The 23484-nt window shown below is 40.5% G+C and overlaps 1 protein-coding gene across 4 annotated transcripts in view; it reads left to right on the top strand.

The window, feature by feature from the left end:
• The window catches only part of LOC148100477 (sulfotransferase 2B1-like), a 31871-nt gene extending 9143 nt beyond the window's left edge, over window positions 1-22728 (top strand). The window contains exons 1-6 of one of the 4 annotated variants that reach the window (XM_087848074.1): window positions 440-571; window positions 4177-4385; window positions 4475-4601; window positions 4716-4810; window positions 21585-21765; window positions 21961-22728. In XM_087848074.1, coding sequence (XP_087704200.1) covers window positions 4188-4385; window positions 4475-4601; window positions 4716-4810; window positions 21585-21765; window positions 21961-22076 — 717 coding nt within the window. In that variant the 5' untranslated portion in view covers window positions 440-571; window positions 4177-4187 and the 3' untranslated portion in view covers window positions 22077-22728. Of the gene's footprint in view, window positions 1-439; window positions 572-4172; window positions 4386-4474; window positions 4811-21584; window positions 21766-21960 lie in introns of those variants that run through there. The other 3 variants (XM_087848076.1, XM_087848073.1, XM_087848075.1) reach the window with 3 other exon arrangements.
• The last annotated feature ends 756 nt before the right edge of the window (window positions 22729-23484 follow it).

The following is a 23484-nucleotide window of genomic DNA, read 5'->3' as shown; positions in this document are numbered from 1 at the left end:
CTGCCTCTCGCCCTATGACAGCTGGGATAGGCTCCAGCGCCCCCCGCGACCCTGAAAAGGATAAGCGGAAGCGAATGGAATGGATGTAACAAAACCAACAAATCTGATCAAGGTTATTAAAATGCTGCCAAAGAAGAATGGATTGGAATTTTAAAAAAAAAAACATATCCTAACCTTAATTACTGGGGAAAAATGATGAATGGTGCTCATAGTGAGTAAAAAGTAAACTGTGTGCATTTTTTGGACAGAGATTCACTTCTAAAGTGTATGTATAATACAATACAGATACATAAAAAATACACTCCAAAAATAGAAGAGTCCTTGAAATATACAAAATATTATTAGAAAATGGAGACACTTGGCCTTTGATACAATGTATGAAAATATCTTTACTGCAGATACTACTATGGCTCTGCAGATTTTTTCTTTTCTTTTAACATGTCGCCTCACCTTGAGGTTGGTAAATCTGTCTATCACATTTTGGTGGTCAAGTCTCTCACGCATCTCTTTCTCAACTGACATCACAGCCAGGTGCTGGAGTCTGCTTTGACCCATGGTCCTTCTCAGCCAGGTATGGAGCTGACTCAAGACACTAAAAGACCTTTCACAGCTACAGCTGCTAACTGGGTTTGTTAGGGCAACCTGAATAACAGTTTTCAGTTTGGGGAAGATCCGATTATCCAGAAGATTGTACAATGTTAACATATCTGGAATGGCACCAGCCTCACTCTTGAGCTTTATAAAGTCTTTGGCAACCGTGACTTCCTCTGACTGAAGCTCAATATGGTAATGCAGTGCCAGGGCTGACAACCCAGTTTGTTTTGCAGATTCTGTATAGCAGCTTTAATATAGGGAGAACACAACTTCCAGATTGTATGAGTTGTTTGTATTAGTTGTTTGTCTTTCTTTTCTTTGCCAGTTTAACAGTTCCTGTTTTGCCTGTTAGTACTCCCTGTCTGTTTTCTTAACTGGTACTTCCTGATCTTGTACTTTGTCCTCATGTTCCCCTCTTTCCTCTCTCCCTCTTTGGACTGACAATCTGTACACACACACACACACACACACACACACACACACACACACAACAGGAGTTATAAGGTTAATGGACATCCAGTCAGTTAGCTAGTTAGTACCTTGGGTTCAATATCAGCACATGCACATATGGCAAAATAACCAGTTTCTCTCATTACATTTCAAACAGGACAGTGGTAACAACAGCAGGCTACGGACAATGTTAAGTTTTAGATTTTAAATAGGCTGTATACATTTCAATGAGATCAACAGGGCAGTCAAATATCGCTAATTTTACTACCGAGCAAACATCGTCGGAAAACACGTTTTCAACTAGGGCTGCCACAAACAATTATTTTGATAGTCGACTAGTCACCGATTATTTTTGCAATTAGTCGACTAATCAGATCATGCATCCATTGGACGTAAAACGTACAGCTTATTGCACCAGCATGCATCTGCTCTCATATAACTATCATTAGCTTACAGCTCTAAGTGTTTAAGGTATGTGCTAACTAAAAATAAAGACAAGATTATAGTTTATTAAATTTTAATGAAATTTGCAGATTGTTTCGGTGAAGTTTAATAAACTCATTGTTATCTAAAATATAACAGGACACCGGAGTATATTCTCGAGCATCTCACACTTCTGATAATCAGTTGTCTGCTTGACGTTTATTCAGCTGTGTAAAAACTATAACTTTAATCTCAGCCTAACCGATTTACTCAGGAACAAATAAAATAGTAAAAAAAGCCAAACAATAACATTTTTAAGTTATCTAAGTGACTTATATATGTTTAACCTGAGTAGCGAAAGACCGCAGTGGGTTTGAAAACGATTTGCCGGAGTCCGGTGTTCTCACGGCTCTAGTGAGCCTTGCCCCCGGCTAGCTATCGAGCTAGTGGGTAACAGACAAGAAAATATGTGGTGTCTTGATAAACTGAGCAGATATTTGAGGTTTACACAGCTACATTCTCGCCTGAAAATATGCTAAATGTTTATTTTGTGACCCAGAAAGAATAATAAGAGTAATATTAAAACTAACTAGCTGCCGCCATTGTTGGAAACTGAGCTGGGCTGCGCTATGAATTCTGGGACACAGCTCCTTCTTCTTCTTCGGGGTTTAACGGCAGCTGGCATCCTTGTACATGCAGTGCTGCCATCTTCTGTTTCAGTCCGTTATTACACTCTTAAATTCTACTACTTGTTCCTGCGTCTTTTGCGATCTTACAAAGCTTCAAACGACTCGTCGACTATTAAATCAGTCGTCGATGATTTTGATAGTCAAGGTAATCGTGACTAGTCGACTAATCGTGGCAGCCCTATTTTCAAAACCGCAGGTTACCTGGTGTAATGTTTTTCAGTTAAAAAGAAACATGGTCTGACTCCTACCTAACTATATAAAGAATAACTGAAAGTTAAATGCAGCTAATATGTCCTGTTTTAAGCCAGGCACTTCCACCTCTGCTCCGCTGCGTCTCAGCCACCATCGCTCTGGCAGCAACGACGCTAGAGCGAGTAGGAGAGAGCCAAGCTGGAACAAATCATTTTGGGAGGGGGGAGGGGTTATCTATACTTTTGTTGTTAAAATGTTCCATCTCAATTAAGTACTGTATGCTTTTTATACTTTTAGTAGTGTGTCCCACAAACAGCAAATATTTTCAAAAAAAGTAAGACATCTTTGGGGGTGCTTTGATTCATTTTGGGGGTGCTGAAGCACCTCCAAAACTGGGCTAAAATCGCCCCTGGTGAAACATATGTCAAATGCATCCCTTATGGATGACATAAAGTCATCTTGAGCCACAAACAACATTAGTGTAACAAGGTAGAAGCCGCAATCAGTTTTTGGCAGTGACTTTTACGTAACCTTTATTTATGCAGTTAAAAAAATGTCATTAACATTAAAAATGTCTTTTGTAAGAGTAAGCTGGCCAAGAGGACAGCAGAAATGGCAGCAAATATTACAATAGTTATGTAAAAATATTTTAAGTGGGGATAAAGGACCAGATTGGTTATAATGTAAGTACAATAACACAGAGTTGTAAAGATACTTGAAAAACAGATAATTTTTTAATTCTATATATAACCCCTTTGTAAACCCTGTTCACCAAAGTCTGTTTACGAACATACGTAAAGATATTACACATAAACAATATACAGAAACATTGGAAATCAGTTTTTGGCAGGAAATCACTTTTTGGCACAACACCGTCCTTGAACAGTTTGCTGCTCAACCTGAATGTTCACTATTACCAGTTTGCCTTTGAAGGCTAGAGACTGCATAAACCTGTATATGTGGTTAAGTAAGCCTAGATACTGTGCACTATGCAAGAGTTATGCAAAGTTTTTCCAGTCACTCCAAAGCCGTGTGTCAACTGTTATGATATTGTGAAAAATGATGCAAATGGCTGTGGTGAACACGTACTTCAAGAAGAGGGAGGAACATAGAGGGATGTATAAAAGTGTATAAAATGTGCAGTTTGAAGGAAATGGGAGTCTGCAAGGTAGTGGCAGGTGAGAATGTAGCTAGGCAGATGAGTCGCTGAAGTTGAAGAGCAAAGAATGTTGCACAGAGTTCAGAGAGGATTTAAGATAGCTCTGGGTGGAAGGCAAGGGTTATCAGATGTCTGGGAAAACTGTCCAGAATGTGTCCTCTGGATAGTTTCCAAACAACAAGTAGACTTGTTGTGAAAAGAAGAACTACAGGAAAGTATCCAAAGTGAAGAAAGACTTGAGTACTGGGAGCTTGTCATACAGCAAAGAGAGCGCTTACGAAAGGAAATGGTTTATAATGAGTTGTATGTAAGGCTGCACACTAAGAAAAGAAAATGAGGCTTGTAACAACTGGGTAGTCCAGACAAGGTAGAAAGGATGTCCAGCAGATTATCGTGGTTAATGACAAAGATGAAATATACCAACAAGTGAAAAGAGTGTGTTGAGATGATGAAAAGCACTGCACCTGGCACTCATGTGTGTGTATGATGTGCAGGATCTTTAATTGGAGAGCAGTTACAAACTGTGCTCACATTTACTAAGACCGATTTTCACAAGCGTTCCTGATACTAAGCACCGGTTCCCACTACTGTTTCTGTTAACCCGTTATGCAGTTATACTTGAAGACCTGTAGCTCATACTCATTTATTTTTTTATTGCTATTTCTTCAGGTACAATCTGGATGCAGGAGATTCTCCCACTGGTGCTGAATGGGGGGGATCTGACCCCCATACATACCATTCCTAACTGGGACAGAGTCCCATGGCTGGGAGAGAAACACCTGGCACGGGTGGTGGATAAGCTGGCATCTCCACGGGCACTGGTCTCACATTTTCCCTACAACCTCATGCCCCCTTCCTTCTGTGCCTCCAAAGCAAAGGTAATGACTCTGTGTGATATTCCCAATGTGTTCCTGATTGTGTAAGAGACTTTACACACACGTATGTTTTTGCACTCTTTCTGCTGTAGGTGATCTACGTCATGAGGAACCCAAAGGACATCATGGTGTCTTCATACTACTTCCACCAGATGGCCGGCTTCCTTGAGGATCCAGGAACCTTTGATGAGTTCATGGATAAATTTCTTGAGGGCAAAGGTCAGAGATCACATATGCACAAGAGGAGACATGCAAGAAAATCAATATTTGCAAGTTCTATCACAATAGTGGTTGGATCTGTAACTGGTCAGCCAATGTCTGCTTTATTTGCAGTGCTGTTTGGAAAATGGACAGACCACGTGAAGAGTTGGAGAAACAGTGAACTGGGAGACAGAATAATGTACATTACATATGAAGAAATGGTTCAGGTAAAAACACTTCCAATGTTTTCACTGAAAGGAAAGTATTTCATGTGAGGTTTTTTTTTTTTTTGACTAAACTACCAGACGCAGTGTCTCATAGTGCACTGCATTGTCAGTGTGTGCGTGCACACTATGAGAGACAGGTGTAACAGAGAGCTGCCATTACCTGCACAGAATAAATATTTTAACTCACACTTTCTCGTGTTATATTTTCAATTGTCATATTGTGCATTGAAGTAAACAGAAAGTAATTGAAGGACTGTTGAAACTTTATTCATTATCAGGTCATCAGCTGAATTACATGAGCAGGTGTTGTTAGCTGTGTGTGTATTTGTGGGTGCGGTTGTCTTGCTCAACTTCAGCCTGCAACTTGTCACTACGGCATTCGCCTACAATATACAAGTAAAGAAAGCGATCTATATCAATATACAAATCTGTTGGTTAAATAACATGAATTTTTGCAAATATAAATCATAGTAGTCAGCTAGAACCTCATAGAAAGAAATAGTTTTTTCAGCCTTTTACTCACCTCTGCTGCCTCGAGGTTGCAATGTTATGATTGGGGAAGATTGTGCCCCAGGCAGTGTTGGGAAGGTTACTTTTAAAATGTATTCCACTACAGATTACAGAATACATGCCCCAAAATGTATTTTGTAACGTATTCCGTTACGTTACTCAGTGAGAGTAACGTATTCTGAATACTTTGGATCACTTAACATATTATCATGCTTTTTACAACTGCATGAATGTACTGCTGCTGTGTGATTTATTACTATTACTGAAGGTCTGCGGCTCCAAACCGTAGTAAAGGGACCTCTGGCTAATACGTCGGTTCCGTGTCGGGCTTGTAGCCAGGGCTGGACTGGGACAAAAAATTGACCCGGGCATTTTGACTAGAGACCACCCCCCCAGGTATTATAGGAAAAGCCATAAAGCCTTTGAATGAAAACAGACGCTGTTGTGACAGTGATGTACACTGTCTTGTTGGTATATGTATGATTTCTATACATTTTACATCAGATAACAACTTTGGTTGTAAGCATCAGATAATTAATAAAAGCGAGACGTTTTAAATGAGAATAAGAACGTGTTTCTTTGTGCCCCCCTTTCCCTGTTAATGCCCTACCTGGCCCCCTGGCAAAACATACTAGACCCGCCCCTGCACAGTTACCAGCTGTCAGCGTAAAAAAGGATCCTGGTGTTATTTGTCTCTCAGAAACAGTTCATAACTTCCCTTCAACTCATTCATGTCACCTAAAAGGTAAACCTGTTTCTCAATCACCTGTTCAGCTCTGATGATTCAGTAAGGACATCTCCTGGTTTCATCTTCATGTTTCCCTCTCGCCACATATACAAACCAATATCATGACCATGAGAGATCATGAGTTATTGTAACTGACTGTAAAAGGTCAGCACAATGAAAATAAACTACACCTAAACTTGGTTTATATCTGACCCAGATAGACTGCAGGTCATAACTTCTTACCTGAAGTTCAGTTCACCTGACACTCAGACCTGCGTCTGCCTCGGGTCTCTCCTTCTCCTGCCTCACCTTTCTCTCATCCACCTGCTGGCCTCCACCACTTGCTAATGTTACTGAATCTGTGGAAGTTCCGCGATAGCCACCACCAAACAACTGAGTTATTTTTACACACCGGCCAGCATCTGGCCAATCCACCACCTTTCATTGTTTATACCATTACAAAAAAAAAAAAAAAATCATCGGCCCATAAAAACAAAAAAATCACCATCGGCCCACCGGGCAAATGCCCGGTATGCCCGATGGCCAGTCCAGCTATGCTTGTAACCAAAAAATAGAGACAGAGAGAGGCGTTGAAAGGCTGCTCCAACGGAACTTATTGTTTCGGAGGAAAACACGAACACAGTGTACACTCGAGTCTTAATAGCTTACTTACAACTGGGCTCGTCAGGCACTCTTCTTGGCTGCAGTGGTTATTATTGTTTCTGCTCGGTGACAGCTCGTACTTTTCCACTCACATTTTTCTCCCTCCTCGCGCTCACAGACACATAGCGGGTATGGCAGTCCATTCTCCCTGCAGCACGGACTACACTGCCATAAGGCTACATTCTTTAGGCCTATTAGCTTAGCACAACAACAACAACAACAAAAAAGCACTCTCTCACCCAGGAAACACACAGTCGCAGAGAGAGCGCGTCACCATGGCAACCGTAACGCTGCCACCTGGATCAACACAACGTAGCTGTCAAACAAAACCCAAACAGGCCTGACCCGCCACAATATGAAACAGGAAAACACCGCCGTGTAATCCATTTATTTCAACAAAGTAACTGTATTCTAAATACCACCTTTTTAAACGGTAACTGTAACAGAATACAGTTACTCATATTTTGTATTTTAAATACTTAACGGCAGTACATGTGTTAAGAGATATATTCTAAAACACTTCTTCAGCAGAGAATCAGAGAGGAGAAACACACAGAATTTCTTGCTAGCAAGGGCAGCCTAGAGTGAGACTCAGAGACTCGCCCTGAGGACCTGCCCTGGTCCTTTATTTATACACTACAGTGGGTGCTTGTTTGGTGTGTGTGTGGTGTGTGTGTGTGTGTGGTGTGTGTGTGTGTGAGGGGGGGTCAGAGTGTGACCCCATAAAGACTTCCCTAAAACTGCTGGTCTGGAAAGTCCAGCAGTTCATCAAACCAAAACCACTTAGACTGGAAACAGATATAACTACGTTAATCCTACCGTAAAACAATAAAACAAGGTACGAACTTTCTCATGCTCCTAGGATGTGGGGGTGAAAGCCAGAACACCCTGGAATGTTACAGACTTCCTAGGATGAGACATCCTTTCAATAAACACAAATGGTTACATGCAGTATTCTACCATATTCAAACTTATATCATTAAAAGTTTATACTGACTACTAAGTACAATTTTCCATTGACATTCCCTCCTGTTGTCAGTATAAATTAAAATGAGATATCAGTATGTAACATCTTGTTGTACATTTTCTGTCACATCGTCATTGGTCACACAAAGTCTTCATGTTCCAACAGGTCGGAGTCATTATCATCACTTGTCATGGCTATGTATGCAGCAACAGTGGAAAATATTATGCGGTTAATCAAGAGTTTTAAACATGGCAGTATACATGTTACAAAGACACAAAATAAAAGTAGAAATATCCCAACTCCGATGAGTAGTCTTTTTAGCACCTGTAACCAGGAGCCAGTGTAAAGCCAAGAAAACCAGTCACTTGTATCGCTTACATAGTCCTGATTTTGGGCCTGCTGGATTTGTCTCAAAGGCGTGCTGGGCATATGAGAGCAGACATAATAGTCTGTATTTGCTGATTCTGTCTTTGTCCTGTAAAGGTGAGCGTCGTAGTCAAGGTAACCAGGAGGGTCCACCTTCCCATGGCTACGTACAGGTCCGTCACACCCTACTACTTGGTTACTCTAGAGTTGGCCAATGGCTGGAGGTTGAAGTGCGAGCAATTCCCTACGGGCGCCCAATCAGCACTTCCCCCTCGCCACTGAAGCAACCAAGTGAGGGTGAAACTTTCCTCTACTAGTTGATTTCTGTGGAGGAAGTGGAATCCTCTGGGACCTCAACCTTTTTGCAGTGGCTCTGATGTATCCAGGAGGGTCTCTCCGCTATTTTGCAGGCAGTTGGAGTGGTCAGAAGCACTTGAAATGGCCTCTATCAACCCCCATCACCTTGCTTTAGGCCTTCGTCCTGCGATAGGAATATTTATGACTCTTCTATTGTCCATCCTCTGCAGAAAAACCCCTCTGTGGAAAGGGTGCTGGGTCCAGTTATCTTACTGCTGTTATGATCCCAGCAGTCTTCAGAGTGTCATCATATGCACAGTACAGTGACACAGCATTAGGTGATGTTCATAGGAAATTGCTGTCATCACCACCATAGCTTCTGGTTCCTGTGCTTTTCACAGAATCATGATGTCATCCTCGGACTCCCCCTGCGCTGTCGATGGAGCTTGGCACGCCCCCCTCATCCTTCAGGTGCCCGTCTGTTGTCCACAATCTCCTCTGTTGGCCTCTGGAAATCCCCCTTGGCACAGCTCTCATTCCAACGCAGTTTCGTGGTCCTTGCTTCTCATGATGGGCCCTAACCAGCTTGACCTTTGACCTCAACCACTGCCTGGGCTGTCAGCTATGCCTGGAATGGTTCTTGTTTCTCACTGGGCCTCTGAAGATTTTTCAGGAGATGACTGCTGCACCTGTATTTCCTTGCTAGGAGGAAAAACTTCTATTTGGAGAGCATGTCAACAATCATCAAACCACATTCTTTAGTTCAGTGAACTTCACTTATAGGCCATCAAAGCCTCATCTGAGCATGGATGCACCACTTGCATAGGTTTGATACCCGTTGAATGAACTGTTAATCACACAAATCGCTGCAAAAATCATATAAAACATAGTTTAATGTTAATTCATTGTTCATGTTAATCCTGGACCCCTCCTCTTGACGAGTCAACTCATCAAAACCAGATTCCTGTCTTAAAGAAAAAGGTTAGCTAGATCATGTCCCAAGCAACATCAGGGCATCTCCTCCTCTGGAGCAGAACCACCCCGGACCTATAACCCTGCAATAAAAGATGTTAGTGTGTTTTGCATATTAAGTTTGCTTAAAAACGGGCTCCGCCAGGAGCCTGCATACACACCATCATGGCCTGAAAAACAAGATCTGGAAGTGAAATCAAACTTCACACTTATAAACAATTATATCATAAGAGTAATAAAGCATTCAACATCAGCAAGACAAGTATCATGTGCAGGTTTTTTCAAATCAGTAAACTACAATTAGTTCCATAATTTGCCTCAGACATGGATCATCCCATGTACTCAGTCAACATTAATGTAATCGGTGACTTCTCTTAAGCAAAGTCACTCCACTCATCAATCACTATGAGCTCAATGGTGGTTAGCTAATGAGCCCCATATTAAATTATTCCATAAACACTGCATCTCTTATTTGTTTTTCTCATGTTACTTGTCCGCTTCTGCTGAATTCTCTACATGTACTCTTAGAAAAACAAACATTAGCAATACACATTGACCATCCCGATGGTCAGACACAGGTCGACAGTTTCCAAAGGTGCCATAAAAAGACCATAAAGTTAACCATCCATAGCTGTGGAAAGAAGTGACACTAGTTTTCAACACAGGAAACTTCTCATCAACATATAGCCTGTAACTACAATTTTCTTCATACAAAATCTCAGTAATCCTGTGGTAGAAAAACATTAACTAGTTGTCCTGTTATAAATTACATGATCAAACCACATGAAGAATTGTAATGCTGTAGAGAAGAAAATGTAAATGTTAGCGCTGCGCGGGTGTATACACTCTTTCTCACAGTAATCTCTGTGAGCAACACAAACCCATGAATAACACACCCCTGGTAGATTCACAAACACAGAAAGTGGCATTTAAAAGGTTAAATCATCACGCAACCTCAAATGTTGCTGGCATCTTTCTGCTCCTGTAAAAGGAAACACACATAGATTCATCCACCCTTTTGTCCTGTCTAGGTGGAGGTTAACCTTGAGTAGTGGTCAAGTCTTGTCAGCTTTTATCAGTCAGTCAGTTTGTTTTTATTTCCATTCATTCATTCATTCATCCATTCTTTCTTTCTTTCTTTGCTGATAGTGGAAACTATCGCCGCATTTGATTTCCACCCTCAGCAAAATGACGTCATTTCAAAAGAAAAAGAAGAACTTTAGCTCGGATTACCTCGCTGAATCCTTTTTAGGCAGGGACTCTCATTTTCTAATTGTCCCAAATAAGTGGCTTTCTCCTGAGCCCATTTCAATGTGGAGAAACTCACTTGTAACAATTTTCTCGACGACGTATCGTATAGCGCTTCTAATCGTGCAGATCTGCTCAAACAGAGATTATCAAACAAAACTTTCAGTGCACTGTGAAAGTATCAAAATAAAAAGGCCTTGTTAAGTCATGACACAAGCTCCTCATCTCAGGAGGGTAAATCATACCATTGGCATGGTTTATCATACTATCATACTAATTGGCAGGCTCAACTTCACAACAAAAGAAAAATCATCAGCTAGATTCACTCCAAACCAACCATCAGCTGCACAACACACAACATAACCCTAATATGTTATGAGTTTAATCCCCAAGTCTGTGCCTTTCACTCATTTGGGCCACAGATCCATATTATCCAGTATTTCTTTTTTCCCGTCATCATAAAACGTGAGACATGTCATCAGCTATTTCACAAAAGACGTTTGTTCTTACGTATTCAGAGTTGTGTATCTGGGTGCAGGATTCACTCGCACATCAAAACAGGAAACTCAGTGTTTTAGAGTCTCCACTCTAACAAACTCCAACACATCTCATTCACTCGTGCTAAGATTCAGTCACCTTTCCTCAATCTAAGAACGATCAACTAATTTGCATATCAGCTATTAACCCACTAAGATGACAGGACAACAGAAATGCATATTCAAAATGTTATCACAAAAATAGAATTTCCCTCATACAGTAAATTACTTATGCTGCATCAATCAAGCAGGAAGCACCTCCCAATTTACTATATTAACAACTAAATTTATTGTCTGATTTCTGGTTGGTCAAACCAGAATCTTTTTTCCCACAAAAGTTAAACTGTTGTCCTGCAACCTAGAGAGTCAATTTTTGGCATTGGATAAATTCAGCATTTGATAACAAGTGTCTGTTAAATTCACACTATTTTAACACTGATGAGAGATAACAAGCTGATCTTCATTGCATGTGTGTTTGTGTTATTAGGCAGGTTTAATGCATGTCTGTGGAGCTGCATCTCCAGCAGAACATGTTCTTAAAACTGCCTTTCCTACACATTTCTCTGCGATTATTTAATCATTTTGTAACTAATGTGCTATGAGTCCATTGATCTTTGCATCACTTCTCGTCACACTAAGTGACTTGGACAAGATGGTAAACAGACTCACATGCTTAAGATGTTGTCTAATCTTCATGAGTTCTCTTGTGTTTGGAAGTGTTAGTAGGGTTAATGCATGTTCTGCTTGTGTGTGTGTGATTTTGTATGTTTCTTTTTGCAGTGTTTCAGACTCCTTCACAATTTCCCACTTAAGCAGTCAGTTTTGTTTTTCCCAGGTTTGCTAACCCAAATTTTGATTTCCCATATTGAAAACAAAATTCCTATGTGTTCTCACCACTCCTCTCACTCTGTTGTCCTCTCCCACTTCAACAGTCCAATAGCAGGCAGTTCTCCTTCAGCTTTGTCCTGTGTTTCACTGTCTCTTCTTGCCATTTTACTCCAAAGGTGGCAAATGTCAAACTCCAACAGTCTCCTCAGTTCTCCTCAAACGTTCTTTTCACATGCACAGTGAATTTGCAGCTTGTTGGGAACACAGTACCATTCATCCAATCAGGCAGGATGATGGGTTTGCTCTTCTTCTCTGATGCTGTTTGTCCACACTGCTGCTGCTTGCTGGGACTCTTTGCCCAGGACTTTGCTGCTGTCTCTTTATCTGCCATGTTATTGCTCTTTGGAGCTGCATTCCTTGTCTTCAGGGAGGACTGAGAGCTCACTTGTGAGTTTGAGAGACACATGGAGCTGTAAATAAGTTAGCCAGAAACTTGGCCTGAATGTTTCTGATGATGTTAAACTATAACTTTCTTCCGACCGCTGCATGTGGAAAATTGATTCAGGTCTGCTTGTCACCTGAAAGTGACAAACTAAGACATTTTCATTATTATTATCACTGCTTAATCAACACACACAACTCTCTCTCTCTCTGTTTTTGTGAACAGTCCTTTCTTAAAAGCAGAAAATAAGATTGTAGTTGTTCTTGGCTGATCAACACAAAACCTTTTTCCTATGATTATTTTTCATCTACAATGTAAATTTTGTCTCTTTTTCACTCTTTTTTTTTCTTCTTTACAATAGCTGGTGACCTGCAGAATCACCGCTCTCACAATCAGATGCAATTACTTTTACACAGCGCACAAAAACACTGTGATGTCAGACACATTCACACTCACTTTTTTCATCTGCGTAAATAAATCATTTGGCCAATGGCATGTGCCATTGTGATCCATAAATATGATCACAAGTTTATTTAACTATTTTTCAACCCACCAAAACAAATAAACAAAAACATAATGCTGATGCTATGAACACTCCACACACATGAGTCAAGATGCAGGAAAACTGCTCACGGAAACGCTTCACACTCCAGTTATCATAGTTATCATAGTTTCGTTTCCCTCTCTTTTATGAGTTCTTAGCCAGATCTCAATCTGATAATGTGTAGCTTGCTCATCAGCTCAGAAGAGACCACAACGCAACCTCACACAGTGGTTGCGTGCTTTGCCCCACAGTGGCAAAGACTTGCACTTTCATATTCAATTCAGCTTCTCCATCATGTAGTTTTCAGCTGCTTCATACAGGGTTCAGCATATTAGTTGTTTTCATAGGTGTGCTCTATATCTCAACAATGGCTCATATTAGGATGACAGTTTTTCAAACAGGTCAAGTGCCTCTATGCACGTAATTAGTTAAAGTATTTACCTATTTTACTTCATATGTCATTGTACTGAATTTGAGCAACCCTAAGCTTAATGCAGATTACTTTCAACAATTATCCTCCTCACATCATGACTGACTGAGGTGCCTCTTCATATTAATATTATTTCATCATTAACACCAGTTTACAGGTTGTTATCCTCGCTATTATTAGTATGAATACATTAAAGATAAGTTGTAATTTAGCCTTTTGTTTATTTTACTTTATTCCTCTTGTATTTATATCTATTCAGTCGGGTTTGTTTCCAACCCTTTTTAAACTACTACTACTTTGATCTCTAATTTTCACTTGGTGATTTTTACGTTCTTCCTAGTCTGAACTGCTCTCTTCACCTGAGCTGCTATCCGATTCTGAGTTACTGTCTTTGTTTCTTACAGTCACGTACAAAATGTCCCTCTTTTCCACACCTCCAGCATGTAGTGCTAAAGCCACTGTTTGGTGTGTGTGTAGCTCTGCCTCTACCTCTTGCTCTTCCACTATGCATTCCTCTCCCTTTCTTTTGGATTAGTCCTGCTCCGGCTTGTTGTTTTTCTAAACATTTCTCATCAGGTGTTAATTTCGCTTGTTTATTCTCCATTTTCAAAGATTTTGCTGGGCCGTCGCTGGCACGCTTGACTTCAGAGTGGTTTACTGATACGGCCTTCGACTTCACCCTAACGGTGAAGTGGTATCAGTTTTATGAGATGAAACTCAACCGTTCTCCTTTGTCACCAGTACTTGAGCCTCAGCAAAGAAAACAAAAATGGAAGTAATTCAGCAGCTTATTGTGCTGTAAAATCAATTATTACTTCCAGACACACACACATATAGACATTTGCGCGCTAATTTGTCACGAAGTATTTTCAGCTACCTCTAAAACTAGTCTAAACACAGTTCCTTTTGGCGAACTTAAACCTATTTTAATTTCTCTGTCTCAACGTGTTTTCATTTGCTTAAACGTATTTTAATTTGTCACGAAGTAATTTCAGCTACCTCTAAAACTAGTCTAAACACAGTTCCTTTTGGCGAACTCAACCTATTTTATCTTTTTACGAAGTAATTACGACTACTTTTAAAACCTAAATTTAATTCAGTTCCTTTCGGCAAACTCAACCTAATTTATCACGTGACTTTAAACCTTTGCGGCCGTTTTATATACCAAAATAGTGTTTCTCACCCTCCGACGTCTCACTGGTGATTCGGATCATCAGACTGAATCCCAGCGCCGTGGACCAGGCCACCGGCCCAGACCCGAATTCAAGTCCTGGGGCTCTCTCCTCGTCTAAGAGGGCTGTGCACAGGCTTCAGTGCTGGTTCCCCACGGCGTCAGGAATCAGTGCTGGATCTTGGAACAGAGTCACAGATAACAGTTCTGATGTTTTCTGCTCCGGCTCGAAGGACCAAATAATGTTAAGAGATATATTCTAAAACACTTCTTCAGCAGAGAATCAGAGAGGAGAAACACACAGAATTTCTTGCTAGCAAGGGCAGCCTAGAGTGAGACTCAGAGACTCGCCCTGAGGACCTGCCCTGGTCCTTTATTTATACACTTCAGTGGGTGCTTGTTTGGTGTGTGTGTGGTGTGTGTGTGTGTGTGGTGTGTGTGTGTGTGAGGGGGGGTCAGAGTGTGACCCCATAAAGACTTCCCTAAAACTGCTGGTCTGGAAAGTCCAGCAGTTCATCAAACCAAAACCACTTAGACTGGAAACAGATATAACTACGTTAATCCTACCGTAAAACAATAAAACAAGGTACGAACTTTCTCATGCTCCTAGGATGTGGGGGTGAAAGCCAGAACACCCTGGAATGTTACAGACTTCCTAGGATGAGAAATCCTTTCAATAAACACAAATGGTTACATGCAGTATTCTACCATATTCAAACTTATATCATTAAAAGTTTATACTGACTACTAAGTACAATTTTCCATTGACAACATGTATTCCGTTACTCCCCAACACTGGCCCCAGGACCCGCAAACTATTTGTTCCGGGAGGAGAGTAAGGCATGAGTATAGGGTATGGGAATTTATTTATTCATTCATTCATATTTATAATAGGGTTATTGTTGGTTGTTATTTTAAATGTGGCCTAAGTTGGAAATGTTTGTAAATAGTGTATTTTTATAAATATTTCTGTGTTACAATGCAATTTCTTTTGTATCATCTATAGTCCTGAGTGAAACCTGCAGAATGGAATATCCTGTGAGGTTATTTAAACCCATCTGTTCCATTCAGTCAAAGACTCTTTGGTTCTTATGTTGGATGTCTGCTTCCATGGCCACTCGACCAAGCTGACAACTGTGTTTTTAAAAATTGTTACTTACCTACATCTATTAATATTGTGTTTTGAGTAGGGGTGGGACTCGATTAAAAGAAAGTTAATCTAATTAATTAGAGGCTTTGTAATTAATGAATTAATCTTGATTAATCACATTTAATCGCACAAGCAAATGTGCCTCAAAGCGCAAATGTTTTTTTTTTTTTTAGTTTAAAAGGGTTTTAGTGGGCGACAGAATAAATAATAGACATGGACATGAAAAATTGTAAACTCAAGCTCTTAATTTCTGGGGGAAAAAAATTAAACTGCATTTCAATTCAAAACAGAGAAGCAAAAATAATATCCCTGGCCAAAATTGGGCAGACTTAAAAATAAAATACTATTATAAGTACATTTTCAAAATGGTATTGTCTTTCAATAATAATGATAAAGATTTCAACATAAAGTGCAGTTTTTCTTCTTAAAAAAATAAGGCAGAAATATAAAAGGTTATTTGACCAGTGTCACCTTTAAACTCTGAGTAACCTTAGCCAAAATTATTTTGTACATTCCGCTAAAACAGTGTGATCATCGACTATTTTAGTGCAAAAAATAACAAACCCATTGGACTCACAATACCTACGTACTCCATACTGTCTGGTCTGTGTCTTTTAACCAGTTACTTAGACAAAGTAACTGTGCTTTTATCTGTTTTTATGTTGTAAGGTATGAAGATTCATGCGCTTTGTGCTGAGATGTTTTTTATCTGTTCTCAAACTGCTCTCCTCTCAGGAGCTCAGTCTGCTTTTCTCTTCCTCTCCCTTCATGTATTGTGCATTTCATTGTTTTTCTTACCATCCTACCGCTCTCTGACCTGTCTTCCCAATGTGATGTTTTTGAAGTGTATATATGGTTAGAAGGGGACCCATTTCACTGCAGGTAACATGTACATGAAACATTGCAAGTGACAGTTAAATGCATAACCATCATCATCATCATCACTTCCAGGCCAGGCCAGACAGCTGTGGGTGGGTCTCTGCTCGACTGGACCACCACTGCAGCGGGGAGTCTGTCTCGCTGATGATGGATTCTGCTCTGTACAAACTCAGAGCCCTGTTGCACAGGGCGTCCTCATCTCAATCAGAGTCTGAAGACAAAGAAGAGAGGAGGAGGCCCATTGTTTTTGCTGCCTCCTTTGTGGTGGCATCTTTACGCTATTCCTGCAGCAGGGCTTCAAGGCTGGTCCAAAACTCTTCTCGCTCTCCGCTTGCAGGATACTTTAAATCCTTAAAGTGTGGGTCAAGCACAGTAGCTATCTTGAGCCACTGATGGTTGAGTGTAGCTACACGCTGGGATAGGTCCTTTGTGAAGGCAGTCTTAAATTTCACCATGTAGTTTGAGTTATCATTGGAGACCTCCATGGTGTGACGCAGGTGGCAGAAAGCAGGTAAAACCACGGAATATAAGACATATGGCTCACCTCCAAGAAGCTCAGTCACAAACCTGTAGTAGACAGTTCAAGAAAATAATGTCCTAAATTCTTCGTTTAATGCTACCGCATCCAGGGCAGCCGATACGCCAGTATTGGGGAACAAGGATGCTGGTGAGAAGTGGGCTACTGGCCGAAGAAACCGAAACATCATCACACCGAAAGTGGAAATACAAATTTGAACTGGTCACCACGTCGGCCAAAATGAAATCATTGCCAGAACTACTGAACTGCAAAATCAACATCAGAGCTTTATCCAAATTATGACTCACAGGATCAGGGCAGACGGTCTTCGAACCATCACTCAACGATGACCAGATGGCACTCTACTACTCGGGTGGAGAAAAACGAAAAGCAGGAGTTGGTTTCATGGATGCCCGTCGCACAGTCAAGATTGTTGTCTCATTCCAGCCAATCTCCAATCGCCTTGTAGTGCTCACCATCAACGGTAGCATCAAAATCCGCCTCATTACCATCTACACACCAACGGAGACAAATCCAGACCCGGCCAAGAACAATTTCTATAACCAACTACAACACATGTTGGATTCAATCAGACTGGGTGGGAAAGCACAGGGTTGGGTCATTTTGGACATGGTGTAATGAACAACAACGGTTTGCGCCTCTTGTCCTTCGCCAACACCAACAACTTCATCATCGGAAACACCCAATTTTAACATCCAAAGAAACATCAACTCATATGGCAAAATCCAACAGGTGATGACTCAGCGATGTTGGATTACATCCTGATTGACTCCTGTTTCCGTGATAAATCTTCGACTACAAAGAGCCAAATGCAAATCGCACCCATTGGCAAAGCTCAACTGGAAATGCCTGTCAGATCCCGCTTACAAGGCAGAATTTCAAATAGCATTATCCAGCCATTTCGGTGCACTGGTGCCATCCAAAGATGTCAACGTCAAAGAGCAACAAGTTGTGGACGTCATCATGGAAAGCGCCAAAGACCTGTGCCATCCCACACGCTGCCGAACACAGCCGTAGATATCCGACGAATGTCTCGATATGGTAGATGAAGCGAAATGTGTGAAGCTGGTCGACTTTAAACGATATCGTCAGCTCAACAAGGAAGTCTGATGCCAAATGAAGGAAGAACGCGAGGCTTACTGGAACCAAGTAGTGGCTGACTTGGAGGAAGTGGCCTCAAAGCATGAGTGCCACACCATTTATCGAATGCTCTGATGCCTGAGTAGAAAAACCAAATCAACAAATGACAACATCTGAAAGGCTGATGGCACCTTTGTACGATCATCAACTGAGCGGTTACAGTGCTGGACGGAGCCACAAGGACCACCAGCAGAGCCGCCACCTATCGAAGCACCAGAGACCCCGATGGTCCGATGATGAGTCGACCCTGGCAAAGGTGAAGACAGCCATCCGGACTTTGAAAAATGTAAAAAGCGCTTGGTGTGGATGCAATTACAGCGGAATCAATCAAGGCTGGCGGTGATGTTCTTCTCCAACAAGTGCACCTTCTTCCGCAAAAAAATGTGGCGCACAGAGACGATTCCAAGAACACGGAAGAAGGCCATCATTATCCCAATCTTCAAGAAAGGCAACAACCGAGAATACCAAAACTAATGCGGCATCAGTCTGCTCTTGATCAGTGGAAAAGTTTTCATGAAAGTAATTCAATCATGCCTGCAGAAACATCGCGAACAAACGAACCGCGAAGAGCAAGCCGGCTTCAGACCTCACCGCGGGTCCTGTGACCAGATATTCAGTATTTGCCAGGTGAGGAGCAAATTTTATGTGGGAAACGGACGGTCATTGTCTTTATTGACTTTCGGCCTACATTCGACTGCATCGATTGGGCAGCACTTTGGATGACGCTGGAGACTGAGCACATCCCACCGAAAGTAATTAAGCTCCTACAGGAAAATTAGAACAAATCATTGAGCCAAATTCGCATCTGAAGCAAGCAGTCGACTGAATTCGCCATCCGCACAGGAGTCACCTTACTGCTGCTCTTCAACATCATGGTTTACACCATCATTTGACCGTGTAGAAACATCCTGTATGAGTGGCTCTTTCTGTTGCCCCAGTCTTGTTTGCTCCTGGTGTAGTTCCTCCATATTAGCAGGGGTGTCTGTAATGCATCTCATTTTGCTTCCCTTTTAATATCATAAGGCTGTTCAATTTTACTTGAAATAGTTGGATCAGCAGTTGAAAGTTGGATCACCTGATGCTAACTGTAGCACATTTTCTAACCCCCTATCTTCTACCACTGATAGTAGTCTACAGTCCAGAGCAATCCTTTTATGCGAGAGTTGGTAAGTTTGTCGAATATTGACTTACTAATTTTGGTTCTGAGGCCAGTCATTTCATCAAATTTGGACTGTTCATATCTTTTATTGGCACTGCCAGTGCTAGGATCTGTGCCTCCTGCAACATGTTTTGCATTTGGATGGTACCGTAAGGTTGAGGTGCTTCGGTGGTACGGAAACTCCTTTTTGGACAGCTTGCACATGCTTTTTATCAAGGCTTCTGTCAGGTAGTCTTTTGAAATGAAATTTGCCTCCGATCAGTGCTAACAATGCGCGTTCTTCTTCTCCCTTTTTGTACATCTGATGTGTGCATCAGTGTAGTCGGTATTCCAGGAAATTGTGCATTGACAAAACTTCCCCTTTGCTTGTAATGCAAAGTGTGATTAAATGCGTTATTTTTTATTTAAATTATGTAATAAATTACTTTACATGTTTAAATTCCCACCCCTAGTTTTGAGACACAATTTCCCACATATTTTGATGCTCCACCTAAAGGCCCGAGTGCACCAATGTTCCTTCTAAGCTGTGCACGTGCACAATTGCGCACTGCTGGCATGGTCTCTGCGCACAGAAAATCTGTGTTGTGCTCAAAAAAAATCGAACCTGAATTGAAATTAAAATTAAAACTTTAACAATTCTGTTTTGCAGTGTTAGTCAGTGAGTGACTGGCTGCTCCCGTATGGGATTAGAACAATGCCACCATATCCCATAGTCCAGCCAATAATGCGATTTACATTCGCAGCTATTCAATGTGGTTGACAGGCTATGACAGCGTCCTAATGTGCCGACACCGGTGTTTTAGCTAGCAAAGCGGCGTGGCTTATGTGGAGTGAAGCCACGTTAATGACAACGTGTACAACCATTGGAGATGTGAGCAGGACAGACAAAACAATTGACGGAAAAAGTGTGGACTTTATACCAGTTTTTAAATTGTGTTGATAGGCCACGTAAAACCGGAGTTATGATAAAAAGATATGCAATGTTTGGTTTTGTTGAATACTATTGTTGTTTATATTTACTGCGGGAAGAAACGGTAAAAATGGATTTCATAAGGAAAACGCTTGAAAGCCTGTGAGCAAAAACAAAACCAAAAAAACCCCACCCTTTCCTATTGATTGAAAAATATACCATGTCGACCAATCAAAAATGATATGGCAACATGGCATTTATTGTTTAGGAAGGGGGGAAGTTTTAGGAGTGACCGCAGTGTTTTGCCAGGTGAGTGATTTGCGACGTTTAGCACAAATCTTGTGTAGTTAGTGTGTAGTGTAGTCAATAGTTTTGTTGTGTGTGTCAGAACAATGAGGCGACTACTAAATGTTACAGGTGTTACAGGAGTGATACATCTCCTGTTGTCAGGCAGGTATCAGGCGGTTGTTCTCCTTTATCTCATAGTGGACAGAAATAATTTTTTGGAGTGACACAAATAATTTGTGTGGCATCAAATTTGATGCAGAACAGCTGATTGTTCTGTAAATAGTTTGAAATATTTATTTTTAAAAATGCCTTGGCTGCATTTTTAGGTAAACAGCTGCAAAAAACTTTGTTGTTTGCAAAACTTTTTTGAAGAAGTAACTATATAATTAATTGCCCAACACTGGTCATTATATACTGTATTTTGCAAACAGAGAGTTACAGGACTCTCTCCCAGACCACAGACTCATACTCATAATTCAAGTCAGAGCTTTATTTAAAAAAGAAAGTTGTGTTTTCAAAACTGGAGTTCAAGTTATTTTTACTTCCAATAGTGTTAACATACTAAACAGGTCATGAACAAGATTTTTGTTTAAATTTTCATTGTCAGTGGGCTGAAGCAGTTAATTAAAAGTAGTCTAACATAAATGCTGTAATTTGGTTATTTTAATAAACCATGTAACTTGGATGGATTCAATGTTGGCGTGACCACAGTGCACACGTCTAATGTTGCTCGCAGTGGTCCAAGGGACCGCTCAGGGAGTTTGTGTGTTTGCTCAGACACATGAAAAATTAGAGGGAACATTGGAGTGCACCCTCCACATGTGTCACTTTGAGCAAAACAAACCCAGACTTATGTCTTGCCAAAACTTGAAATTGTGACTTAAACCATTCAAACCCCTGACTTTTAAAAGTTTGCTCATGAAATGACTTTAGAATAAGTTTTCAATAAAAGCCAAATTTAAAAAAACACAGACTGTTTCACATTATATAACAAGCGTGTTTCTTCCAGGACCTGCCTGCGGCTCTCAGACGTATTTCTGATTTCCTGGGCTGTAATCTGACTGAAGAAGTAATTCAGAAGATAGCAGAGCATTGTTCCTTCAAGACCATGAAGAACAACAACATGTCCAACCTCAGTCTGGTCCCCAAGGTGTACTTGGACCATGACAAATCTCCTTTCCTAAGAAAAGGTGAGTTTCCATATCCCATTATGACACATCTGACTGGGTTGAAAAATTTGTGATATTGAACACAACACACCAACTTGGATGCGTTTGTTATCAGAGATGTCTTTTCAGAGTTTCTTCCATGGTCAATTTCTGTTCTCATCAGGTGTTTTTATGTTCATGTGACTCTTTGCATGCTTGGCGTGTTTTTGTTGTCAGGTATTGCTGGAGACTGGAAAAACCACTTCAGCTCAGAGCAACTGACCCGATTCACCTCTGTGATTTCCAAAGAGCTGGAAGGTGAGAGCTTCCCTCTACCATGGAGCTTGGATTGACCACCATCTGAAATAGTGAGACGGAGAGATCAGGAGTGGTAAAGACAAAATCGAGACCTATATCGCGAGTAATGTTATATTTCTTATATATTTGGAAGGAAAATGACAAATGGCTACACCGATTTAGTGAAACATGCAAACACACATGGAAATACAGTACATAAGGAGAAAACAAAGTTTGTCTTCTAACAAACTTGAAAGTCAGTAATTTGTCAAATCAATTGTATTCCTCAAAGCAGCCTCAATTGTCTTGGCAAGGTTTTCTTGTAAATTCAGTTAAATTAAGCCAATCAGATGCTTTTCTTTTTTTTCTCTAGGGTTTTATACTGGAGTGTAATCTTATAGTGTAATGTTATAGCTTATGATTACTGAGGTATTAACCCTTTAAGACCTACCATAGAACCAAGTCCGCCAGAGCTTATATTATATTTTTACATGTTGTAGTGCCATTTTTGGAAGCATTTCAAGTTGATATACATCAATACCACCATTATAGCCCAAATTTTAATGATATGTATGCATTAAGTGCATAGTGCACCAAAAAATTGAAAATCGTTTTTGTTTTTTTAACATATATTTCTAGTTAGAGAAATTTAAGAGTCTTATCCCTCAAAACTGTAAATACAACAAAGTTGCACAAAATAGTTTCCCACCACAGGAAATTTATTTTAAGTGTCTTCATAGTTTTATTTTTGATATATACTGCAGGAAAAACAAAAATAAATATTATAAAGCAAATTTGCAAAAAAAAAAACCCAGCATATGCATCAAAATAAACTATTTCCAGCAGTGCAATATGAGTCCTAAGCATCCCAGAAACGACACAGAAAGTCATAAAGTCAAACATAACTTTTAAAAACACAAGTATAGGCTCATAAGGTCCTGATGGTAAAAAACTAAATTTCCGCAAAATGACGTCACTTTGCCATGACCTCCGAGCAGGTCATGGCGGATATGAGATAGTTCACGCTGATGGATGTAGGAAGTGTTACAAACAGCTGATCGGATTGGCAAAGCCTGTTTCTGGAATATTGTGTTTTTGTTGCTGCAAGTGCTTTTTATGCAGTTTTTGCAAAGCTATATGTGGAAGGAAACTGTGACCTAGGACAAGCTGATGGCATAAGATGTACGTACAACTCCTCCGGTTTCAAATGCAAAAAAAATTATTGCGCTAGCTTACGTGGTTGCAGTGCTACCGGGATTTAAAAATAGTTATGCAAAACGGAGCGTGCCCGCTCCGACCGGCTTTAAAGGGTTAATATATATTGTTTTTTAGTTTGTAATACTTATTGCATGTTAACCTTGTATATGATTAACTTTTGCCATCTAGGACCTCCATATTCTGGATCTGCATGTATTTGACATTTAACTGGTACAATTTTTAAAGTTACTGAGCACAGCACATTCA

The sequence above is a fragment of the Neolamprologus brichardi genome, chromosome 11 (genome assembly GCF_056152115.1).
Source record: "Neolamprologus brichardi isolate AB-2024 chromosome 11, ASM5615211v1, whole genome shotgun sequence".
Taxonomy (NCBI): domain Eukaryota; kingdom Metazoa; phylum Chordata; class Actinopteri; order Cichliformes; family Cichlidae; genus Neolamprologus; species Neolamprologus brichardi.
Note: the sequence above shows the minus strand (reverse complement) of the source record. Positions and strands in the feature narration are given on the sequence as shown.